Below are 11,830 nucleotides of genomic sequence, written 5' to 3'. Positions count from 1 at the left end.
ATTATGTTTTAGAATTTTATCATCTGACCTTTTATTGCCAACCATCATTGATTGGATATATATGATCTCAGTAGACTGTGGCTCGTTCCACAACCTCTAACAACTTGAGAGAATCCCACATTTGTCGATAACTTTATTTGAGTGTCTTCAAATTCTCAATGCATGTGACGGAAAAGAAAAGAATATGCATGCCTTTGGTGTTCCTAACTTTATCTCTTGTTGTCTGACTCTAAAATGAGGAAGCATCTGCTAACTTTTTTGACCTTGCTTCTGCAACATACATTTCATTATAATATGAATATGCTTAACGTCGATGACTGATGGCCTTATCAAATTAAGCCCTTGGATCTTTATTAGTGTTTACACACAAAATTGAATAAAACCTTAATTGGTGACCTTGTGGGAAAGTGTACGTATAGGATACCTGAAGACCCACCCCACAATATTGGCCATCTAGTTAAAGCAGTAGCCCAAGACCCACATGTCTCAACATTATTGTGTTTCTTAATTATATCCAAAGTCATAGGATATAACTTTTCAAATAATGCAAAATTCTTATATAATATTTTAAGAGTAAAATTTAAAAGGACATCCTTGAGTTTTTGAAATCATCAAAATGACTTCCACTTTAACATTTTATTAAAAGTGTATCCCATCATCTTATAAAATAACCTAACTATCCTCCATTAAATTGTTCTCATTATTATCTCTCCTTTATTTTTTTTTTTTTGTCTAAATCCTAAAATTAAGACACAACAACGTTGTAGCAGCTATATTCACGTAGATGCAATAACATAGCTAGGATCTTCAACTATCTTGTTGGTGCCAGTGAACGTCGTGCTTCTCAACATGTAAAAAGGAATAGGTAGGCTAGTGCAGCCTAGTACTGGACTTTGATTTAGTGATGGTTTGCGGGTGAACTCCTTATTTTTGTGATGAAAATGATGAAATTGTGGGTTGCACTAGGTTGGAGCCCAATGCAACCCAGCATTAGCTATGTCATTGTGTAACTGCTATAACTAACCTATCACATAGTTGTAGTAGCTATGATTCGTAGTTGTTACAATATGAGGAAAAAATATTTAAGAATTAAATTCTTCGGAGCCTCCTAAAATTTACCGTTTCGCCAAGGCTCCCATTCTCGAGCCTCCTAAAATGCTTTAAACAATATTTTTTTAAGTCTAAAATAGGACCATTATGTGTTCCACTTATAATTATTTGTAGATCTCTGCACAAGTTTTGATTTAATATATTATGTGTCCCGTGATTCAATTCAAATAAAAAATTATGACATTTCAAAATTTAGTGTTCAACATTCACATGGTAGTAGGTATGACTTCGTAGCTACTACAACTACATGACAGCTCAGTTGTAAGTCTAGGGGTGTAAATGAATTAAATTGAGCCGAATATGTAGAAAAATCTAAAGTTCAAATTCGGCTCGAAATATGTATATTCAAGTTCGACCTCGATTCGAAGCTCAAAAAATTTAAAATTTTTTATTCGAGCTCGGTTTGAATTAGGGCTCGGGATCTGAGTTTGGCTCGAAAAAATCAAATATGTTCGCGAACTATTTGAATTATTACTCAAAAATAACTACTCGAAAGGCTCAAAATGTATTTATTTAATATATATTTAACTTATATAATAAAATATTAAGGCTCGTGAGCGACTTGTGAACTATCGAACAGTATAATTTGGGCTCGAGTTCGGCTCGAAAAAAAGTTTGAACATGTTCGAGTTTAGTTTGAATTCGATAAATTCAAATACAAATCAAATATTTTTCAAGCCGGCTCGAAAAGTTTGTGAGCCGACTCAATTCGTTTGCACTCCTAGTTATAATAGCTATGAAACTGTAGATGTTACAACGTGCATGTTAAACCTTAAACTTTGAAATGCCATAATTTTTTATTCGTGCCAGACTATGAGACGTATAATATATTAAATTAAAGCTCGTTCAAAGAGAATTGTATGAGTTGAAATCTATAACAACCTGATTTTAGCTCAATAAACATCGTTTAAAGTCTTTTCGAAAGCTTTAAACAATTTGTCTTAATTTTCTTTCATGTTATAGTAGCTACAAAACTGTAGCTATGACAAATATATGTGGCAACTCAATTGTAGCAACTATGAAACCGTCTACTTATTAACATCTATATGATCGTAGCTACTACAACGCACCTCAGTTCATGATTTAAGCGAGAAAAATATGGGAGAGAGATAATAATGAGAACACTATAATAGAGGACAATTGTGTAATTTTACTAGGGCATGAGGTGCCTTTTTGATAAAAAAGAAAAAATCAAAATGACCCCCCTTTTAATGATTAAAAAAAGGGCACTCTTTTAATTTTTATCCATATTTTAAAGTGATCATTTTGTGTTCTAGCTATAGATGTAAAATGGTTCAAATTGTCCATGACTCACAGCTTGGCACGATACGACTTAGGCTTCGTTGCATTAGGAATATATATATATATATACCATGCTAATTAATGCCCTGTGCTAGTGCTAAACCAAGGGAATAATTGCTTCTCCTGAGAATAGAAAACTCAAGTGCATGTCTGGATAAGAAGAAGAGACCATCTGCAATGGCAATATGAGAGTAAGATAACAAGTAATTGACGTGTGTGGCCATGGCCACAAGGTAGGAGATCAACAGGGTCCCCTCCCTTTGTCTTTCCTCCTCCTGGCCCTTTCCTCCAACTCACTGTAAAAGAATTGTGTTTGTCTTTTGTTGTTGTTGTTGTTGAAGATTGTAATGGAACTTAATTACTGCTGTATACACCATCTACACAAGATTTCATTGAGAGTACTGTGACCAAGAGTCGTCCACCAGAAGAATTTCTAAGATTTTTTTTAATAAAATAATAGTTTTACCTCTCATAATTTGTTATCATTTTCTTCCAATACCTTTAGAGTTTTAAATCCTCATTTTATCCCTCATAGTTTCTTTCAATAAGTTTGTGATTCTAAAAACATTAAAAATCTTAAATTTATTTACAAGATATATATTTTATAAATCAACTTGGGCCTTGCAAGTAACAAAAAGATAAAGATGTTGTGGCAATGAATTATTGCAACCAATATTCATAGTGACATAATTTTCACAAAGATATCATCGAATCATCGTAGATAGGTCTTTTGCGATGGTTATAGGCATTAGAGATAGATATAGGTTTTAGTTGTGGTATATAATTTATTCAAATACAAATAATTAATATAATATTTTTCAAAGAAATATAAATGGTATTATAAAATAGCCATATTCTTGCCATCAAATAAAGGTAAGTATATATAGTAACTTGGGATATTCTTAAAGATGATATAGGCAAGTTATGTGAGGATTCCTTCGTAGTGTATTATTAACTACTTCTTGTGCATGTCACTCATGATGTTAAAGTTTGAAGGTGCCGACTTACTCTGGAATTTCAAGTTATTGAGCTAGAGTATCTATTGGTGAAGTTGATCTAAAATTTTTTATATAGAATTTGGCTACAAAGTTGCATATCGAATCTTGTATGTGATACAAGAGTCACCTTCATCATGAATGTGGATTTATTAAAGGAGTGGTATGAGAAATTTCGGACTCGGGTTTTTATATATTACAGTATACGTTAATGATATAGTATTTTTTTCTCTATTTCTCTCCCTATATATATAGTTTAAATAACTCGTTAAATTAAACGAATAAATTTATGTATATATTCATGAACAATGTTCATGAATGACGTTCTTAAATAATATTCATGAACAATATTCGTGAATCATGTTCATTAATAAAACTCTAATAGCATGCTAAATAAATAAATAAAATTTTAAAATAATGCTCAATAACTAATTAAACAAATTTAAAATGTAAAAATTTTAAATAATCAACAAACTTGAATTGAGAGCTCAATAATATTTAAACAAACCAAATACAAGTTAAACTTGAACCAAACTCGAACTCATATAAAGGAAACCAACAAAGATTAAACAATGATTTAAATAGTTTAGTTTATTTTAGATTTAGTTTGGATTGACTTGGCTTGACTCGATTATCTTATCAAAAAAATTTAAATATCACAAAACTTAATTTAGCCCGACTCGTTTACAACCCTAATATTAAAGACCACTCATTTGATAGCTTTAAAATTGATATTTCTCAAATTAAATCAAATCTTAATTCAAATAATATAGGAAGAATTTCAAATAATTTTTAAGTCATGCTTAATGGTTTCAAACCTCCAAGCTCTCTCATATCAAATTCAAATATAACATCTGAACTTAAAATATTTCTTTTCTTTTTCCTTGACTAGTGTGTCCAATTTGTTAAGAATATAATCAAAATTATATATTAAAAAGATATAAAATAGATCATGAGTTTTAAAAGAATGAAGATATTCCAATTAATATAAGGTCATTTGAGTAGAGTAAAAAAAAAAATCCATGAGACATTAGATTTAAATTGAATAATATTATACTATTATAGAGATATGTGAATTTTTTTTATTCTAATAAATGATATCGGAGTCATGGTTCAGACCATATGCATGCGTGGAGGCCCGGAACAAATCAAGAGTGATCGGATGTTTGCGGGAAGGTTCGGAGCAAGTCAAGAGTGGCCAGATACTTACAGAGAGATACAGAGCAAGTTAAAAATGATCAGATGATTATGAAAAGATCCGAACCATGAGAATAATGGTGGTCCTTTATTTAAGGAAAGGGTTGTTAGAAATATAATCAAAATCTCATATTAAAAAGACATGGAAAAGATACGTGTTTAAAAAGATGAAGATATATTTTTTGGTAGAGGCTTTTTACGTATAATCCAAAAATAAATCTATAAAATATTAAGCACAAAACTCTTTTAATCCTAACACAACTTATAATTAACTTGATCAATCCATTTGCCTCAACTAGTCAATTTAGGTCATCTAATCTACTAACTCACTAAGTCTGATCGATCAATCTATGCGCTATAGGCTAAATCATTTCACTCGATCATCTTGTTTAGCTCAATAAGCTGACTCGTTTAACCATCCCCTTTTTTTTTTGAATGAGGTTGGAGAGCTTGGAGTATATTGGAGAAAAAATTAATAAAAAATAGAGGTTGGATTAGCAACAATTGGATTTTCAAGGTAATTACTGAGAATTAAACCATAAAAGTTTCATATTTACATTTCCTATGTGTAGATTTAATCTTTTAAATTTTATTATTTTTTTATAAATAAAATGTCTCTGTTGCCAACGTTGACACTAATTTTGAGTTGATAATTTAAGATTCTCTTTTCTTTTTAATGGTGTTTTTTTAATTTTTTTTTATACAATAGATATTGCAAATAAAATGTCATTGTTACAAATGTTGACACTAACTTTGACTTCATGATTTGAGATTCTCTGTTCCTTTCAAGTTAATTAATTGAAAGGACACATTTGTCTAGAAATCACAACAAAATAAAACATCACTTTAATAGCTAAAAAAATAATTTATAGAAATTTAAATGAAATGTTAATAAATTAATAAATTTATCACGAAGGTAGAAAATATATGAATATAATACATAGAGATTTACAATTTTCTCTTAACTCAGATAAAAATAACTTAAAGATCAAAATTAAAATGTAAGAAGTTTAAACTAAACTTAGATAATAATTGCATAAATTTTCTTTTCTTTTCCTTTAACAAATTTAGGATTAAAACAATCGATAAGAAAGTGTAAATTCCAACAATGTGACAACAAACTGGAAAATCAAAGTAGAAATAGCCAAAGGCGAATAAATAAGATAAATAAACCCATCGCTTTCTTTTATGTAAAATAATTATTATTTTAATAAAAAAATATTGTATTTTTTTTTAGATCAAAATAAAAATGTCACTCTCTATCTTGCCCGGTGGACCACTGGTGGACCACTCCTCTCTCTGGGTGATGGCGGTGGTGGTGGGTTCAAAAAAGAAAAAGATTCCTCCTCACATCACGTCAGAGCAGGCCCACCTCACATATACCCACCAATCACTGCACTCATCTGAACCGTCCAATCACGGCACGGAGTTCGAGGCCCCACCAGGCTCTCACATCCACCGTACGCTCCTTCTCTGCTCGTCGATTCCGCGCTCCCTCTGTTTCCACGCCGATCCCGTCCCCCGATTCCCAATTTGTGTCGTGGTTTCCTGGACTGCTGGGGGAAACGCGGAATGGACGCGGTCATCCTCGTTTCCCCTCGAGTCGTTTCCCATTAGTGTCGCTCCGCCGTCGCCATGCGGATAAGTACGCGTCCCACCGAACGCATCGGACGGCCCGGATTTCTGTTCTGACAGCAATTGGGCATGGGGACCGTCCATCTCGTGGTCCGGGGTCGCTTCGAAGCTAAAGAAGAGAAGAGACCATCGTCATCCCCCCATTTCTCTGCCTCTCTCTCTCCTCCTCTCATGAAAAGTCTTTCCTCGGACAGCGTCCTCGCATTGCCGTTCCCCGGCCTGGAACCCTAGGACAGCCGGCGGAAGCGGCCGGGATGGTGGGGCGCTTTAGGTGGGCGGCTATGTTCCCCGACGAGGTGTGGGAGCACGTATTCTCGTTCCTGACGTCGGACGCTGACCGCAACGCTGCAGCGCTCGTCTGCCGCAACTGGAACCGGATCGAGAGGAGGTCGCGGAAGCGGGTCTTCGTCGGGAACTGTTACTCGGTGGCACCGACGGTGGCAGTGCGGCTGTTCCCGGAGGTGAGAGCGGCCGTGATCAAGGGGAAGCCCCACTTCGCTGACTTCAACCTAGTGCCCAGCGACTGGGGAGGCGGAGCAGAAGCGTGGGTGGAGGCAATGGCTGAGGGGTGGCCGAACCTAGAGGAGCTCCGGTTCAAGAGGATGGTGGTCTCTGATGACTGCTTGGATCTCATTGCCAGGTCTTTCAAGAACTTCAAGGTGCTGTCTCTCGTTTCCTGCGACGGGTTCAGCACGTCTGGACTTGCTGCGATCGCCGCCAACTGTAGGTAGGGTTTGTCTCTCCTTTCTTCTAACTTGATGCAGATTTGTGATGGGACTTGGCATTCTGACCTGGAAAATTAATTTTTTGTGATTGGATCTGGCGGTAAAAATGCTGCTGACAATCATTCTGCTAGTTTCTTTAGAAGTATGTTGCCATTAACCGGTACATTTGGTTTGAAGCTTATAATTTTGTTTCCACAAGTAACCAAAACTGAGTGTGGGCGTGAGCCCTTTTTTACTGATTGGTTTATTGGATATTTAAAGATACGGTTCTCTTTCTAGTTTAGTGATTTATGCTTGTAGAATCTTCTATTGTTTTTTGCTCTTTGATGACTCAATAAACAAGCAGCTTGATTAACAGAATCTAGATCATATAATTGATAAATGTTCTCATAAATCTGCGTCTGACATGCTGATGGAAAGCTTTCTTCTCCTTGGAAGATTGAATTCTGGGAGGCTCTTAAGATCTATAATACTAGAGAGTGAATGATATGTAAACCTTAGTTTATATCTTTTAAAGGGCTTCTCTGCAAAGGACAATAAGGAAGAGATTTAAAAAATTGATATTTCGAAGGTCACAATTATTTGTTTTCTCCTTCCAGTATCAGAATTCAGAAAGAGCAAATAAAAACTTAAGATACATTGGAGATTGAAACTCGTCAATAAGACAGATTCTGATCGTGAACAGGGAGATTGACTTGGAATCAGTTAGGTGGTATTATTTCTAATATTCACATAAGTGAAAACTTTTTTGATTGCTTTCTTCTACATAGTGTTTTGCTCTGCGGAGTACATTTTTTTCTTCTTCTTTTGATACCCTTTCTAAGTTTTTGGATACCGAGATGGCTGGGATGGACAAGTTTAAACCAAAGTTGATAGGCACACCATCCATAACAGGATTACTCTTATTATTTAGCATGTATGTCTCTACAAAAAGATGTGTTTTAGTTTACTTTCATGTAATTAAGAGAGGAGTTAACTATGAACAAGCTTGTTGTAGTTCACAGTAATCAAGTAAAAGTTTTAGTAGCTGCAAGATACTTGGCCCCACCAAGTAAGCATGGTTAGACTTGGAGGCAGCAAATTTCAATTAACAACTGAAATATATGAGAAATACCAATGGTGAGAAGAGCCCCACTCACATATATATAATAAGAGATTCGCAGTGGGAGCTAGTACTACAATTATGTAGATCATATATGCCCAGCTTTATTGAGAACAGCAGTCAGTACTTCTGCAACCAACAAATAGAGGGGAGTGAAACTGTTCTAATGTTCCATCCTTGAGTTAAAAAAGGTAACTGTGTGAGTGTACATATGCAGGCATGTATGCACACAGGTTGTAAATCATACTTGCTTCTTAGAATGACATACAACTCTACTGTACATGTTCAGGTGAATGTTACTTGGTAACCACTTCATATTTTATATTTAAGAAGGATAAGTAGAACATTGTATTTTTATCCTCTAACATAACAAATCAAACTCAGATTGTTGGAAACTTGTTTCCAAAAGAACAATGAACTTCACATTTTACATTTTCTTATGTTTTAAAATTATATTCATAGTGATACCTTCATGGCAAATGATATTAATATTTTGGATTTCTATTTTTTCTGTATGTGTTTTTTATGATGCCAGGAATCTTAGGGAGTTAAACCTACGTGAAAGTGAAGTGGAAGAAACTTGTCTGAACTGGATCAGCCATTTTCCGGAGTCATGTACTTCTTTAGTAGCCTTGGATATTGCCTGCTTAGAAGGCGAGGTGAATGCCTCTATTCTTGAACGCCTCATTAGTAGATGTTCAAATATCATGACCCTCAGACTCAACCATTCTGTGCCTCTAGAAAGGCTTGTTGGACTCTTACAGAGAGCTCCTCAGCTAATGGATCTTGGAACTGGCAAGTTTTCTGCACGTCATAATCCACAGCTTTTCTCTAGGCTTGAGTCAGCAATTGCAGGATGTAAAAATTTGAGAAACCTTTCTGGTTTCTGGGAACCTGGACTCACTTATCTTCCAGCAGTCTACTCAATTTGTGAAGGTCTTACATCACTTAACTTGAACTATGCTACCATTCAGAATCCAGAGCTCGTAAAGCTAATCAGCCGGTGCAAAAATCTACGACGATTACTGGTATATCTGTTTTTTTTTCCTCCCATTTTCAACCCTTCATTTTCTGACTGTTAAGAGAAGCTGCATGATTCTTTTGTATGTTCCATTAACAAGTTGATAGTGAGGCACAGCTTCTCAAGCTTGATTCCATGGTCCATTTGCTTGCATGTTTCCTCTTTCCTTTCTCCACATCTTTTTCATCTCATCTAACAACTACTATTAAAAACAATGCAATGATTTTATCGAACCATGAAAGGAATAGAATTGCAGTGGTAGATTACATAAAGGTGAAATTTTGATAGCTTGCCATAGTTTAGGTTGATCTGCTTTGGCCATATAAAATTCCACTGGGTCATTAATTTACTTACTGACATGAAACTTGTAGGTTATGGATTTAATTGAAGACAGTGGTCTTGTTGCTGTGGCATCATCATGCAAGCTCCTTCAAGAATTGCGGGTGTTCCCTTCTGATCCGTATGATGCAGCAGAGCCGGTCTCTCTTACTGAACAAGGTCTTGTTGCTGTCTCTGCTGGTTGCCCGATGCTCCACTCTGTTCTCTATTTTTGTCGGCAGATGACAAATGCAGCCCTCCTTACGGTTGCAAAGAATCGCCCTAATCTTACATGCTTTCGTCTTTGCATCATTGAGCCTCGTACCCCTGATTATGTCACTCAGGAGCCCCTAGATACTGGCTTCAGTGCAATTGTAGAATCCTGCAAGGATCTCCGCCGACTCTCCGTATCTGGTCTTCTCACTGACCTCGTGTTTAAATCCATTGGGGCCTCAGCAAATTATCTTGAGATGCTTTCAATAGCTTTTGCCGGTGATGGAGATATGGGTCTACATTACATTCTCTCTGGTTGCAAGAACTTGAGGAAGCTGGAGATCAGGGACTGCCCATTTGGTGATAAGCCATTGCTTCAGAATGCATCTAAACTGGAGACAATGCGATCCCTTTGGATGTCATCATGCTCTGTGACATTGGGGGCATGCAGACAGCTTGCCCGGGCTATGCCACGGCTAAATGTGGAGGTCATCAATGAGAGTGGGAGAGGACCGCTGGTGGCACAGCCTGATAATTGCCCAGTCGAGAAGCTCTACATCTACCGCACTATTGCTGGTCCAAGAACTGACACCCCGCAATGCGTTTGGACTATTTAAGGTGGCATCAGTAGGTATCTAAGTACTGTTGTTTCTACCTTCGGTCGATCAGCACTCATTAAGTATGTGCTACAACTTGATCAAATGGAGGACAGGCTGATTCAAGATCAAATGGAGCTCGGTATGAGATTATTATAGCTTGCAGCAATCTCCTAAAGAATTACCAACACTTGCAGCTTTTATTGTTGTTAAATTGTGGGATTGTGACTTGTAACAAGACTTACGTACGTTGTAGGTCTCCAGAGACGATGCTTTGTTTTTAAGGCTTAAGTTAATTTTATATGACCATAATATATTACCATTGGATGTTGCTTAGCTCTCCACATCCACAGCCAACTAGTTCAGTGCTAAACCAGTAGATCTTAACTGATTCTACAAATAAAGTGGTCCTTTTTCTTTTCTTTCAGTGTGCTTAAAGTTAAGCTTCTGATTTAATCTCTTTCAGTCTACACAATCTTGACTCAAATTGTCATGGATAGTAGTACTACGACCTAGTCTTCATCATCACAGTGGCACAAAATTGATCTTTTACAACGAGTTTCTTCTCATTGAATTTTATGTACAACTTGTAGTATTTTAAGATTCATTTGGTCGGTCAAGTGGTTGCATTAGTGTTTTTTCTCTCCTTCCCCATCTGCTGAGGTAAATAAAAGCATATTTAACATGACATTATTTGACAAAATCTTTAGGGGGGAAAGGATTTAATCGATTGGGTTTATTATTAATATATTTACTAGAACTTTATGCAAATCTCATCCACTTCTGAGTATTCTTATGTTTGGAAGATCATTTTAGTTAAGAAATTCATTAGTTGGAGTATCAGGATGATGATAGGTTATGGCAAACTCACACGATTAAGGCATGGTAGATGGAATGAGGATGTGCCCTTACGTAATCACAACATTGTTCACTATATGTGCCAACAAGAGCATGACCTTGGAGCATCCGATTATGACGTAGTGGTAAGCATATGCAGTAGTAAGTATATCTTGGGGCTTCTCAAGCATCCAGGGAGAGCAAAAAAAGTCGTCTCCTGCATTTGAGCCACTAGAATCATTACATTATATGGATTGTCACTTGTATTTCTTAATTTATCTTAATAACTGATAAAAAATTATTATAGGAGTGGATCAATCATCTCTACGATAGGTCAGATCGTAAAATTTAGATACTTGGATTTGAAAAAAAAAAACTAAAAACATGACTTTAAATATGAATTGTAAAAGTAAATGAGACCTCAATCTCATATTCACATTTGACATCCCATTTGTAAAACTTGAAGCTCTGTATGCTCTAACCATGCCTTGCTCCCTTAATCCTGATGTATTTAATGTAGATTTAAAGGAAGAGAATGTTTCAAGAATTTTTATTAATGATAAATAATAGATTGATATAAAATTATTCTCTCATTTTCTCAATCACTCCGAACTCTTATTACAATTAAAAAAAAAACTCAACTCTTATTACAATTTTTAAAAAACTTTTAATGCGCGTTTTTTTTTATAGATTGACACTGTGACTAGTCTAAATCCTAAATAATAATAATGATAAAAAAAAGACTAAGGCAAAAAAACAGACTAACAAAAATTTTAGTT

General features: G+C 35.5%; 1 protein-coding gene across 1 annotated transcript; it reads left to right on the top strand.

Annotated features, from left to right (window-relative positions):
• Positions 1–6,328: 6,328 nt before the first annotated feature.
• LOC121982135 (transport inhibitor response 1-like protein Os05g0150500) lies at positions 6,329–10,541 on the top strand. The gene is made up of 3 exons (XM_042535049.1): positions 6,329–6,966; positions 8,602–9,094; positions 9,459–10,541. The coding sequence occupies exons 1-3, from the start codon at positions 6,494–6,496 to the stop codon at positions 10,233–10,235; spliced, it is 1,743 nt and encodes a 580-aa protein (XP_042390983.1). The 5' UTR covers positions 6,329–6,493; the 3' UTR covers positions 10,236–10,541.
• The last annotated feature ends 1,289 nt before the right edge of the window (positions 10,542–11,830 follow it).

The sequence above is a fragment of the Zingiber officinale genome, chromosome 5A (assembly GCF_018446385.1).
Source record: "Zingiber officinale cultivar Zhangliang chromosome 5A, Zo_v1.1, whole genome shotgun sequence".
Classification (NCBI taxonomy): Eukaryota; Viridiplantae; Streptophyta; class Magnoliopsida; order Zingiberales; family Zingiberaceae; genus Zingiber; species Zingiber officinale.
The sequence above is the reverse complement of the archived record's forward strand: the minus strand, read 5'-3'. Positions and strand labels throughout refer to the sequence as shown.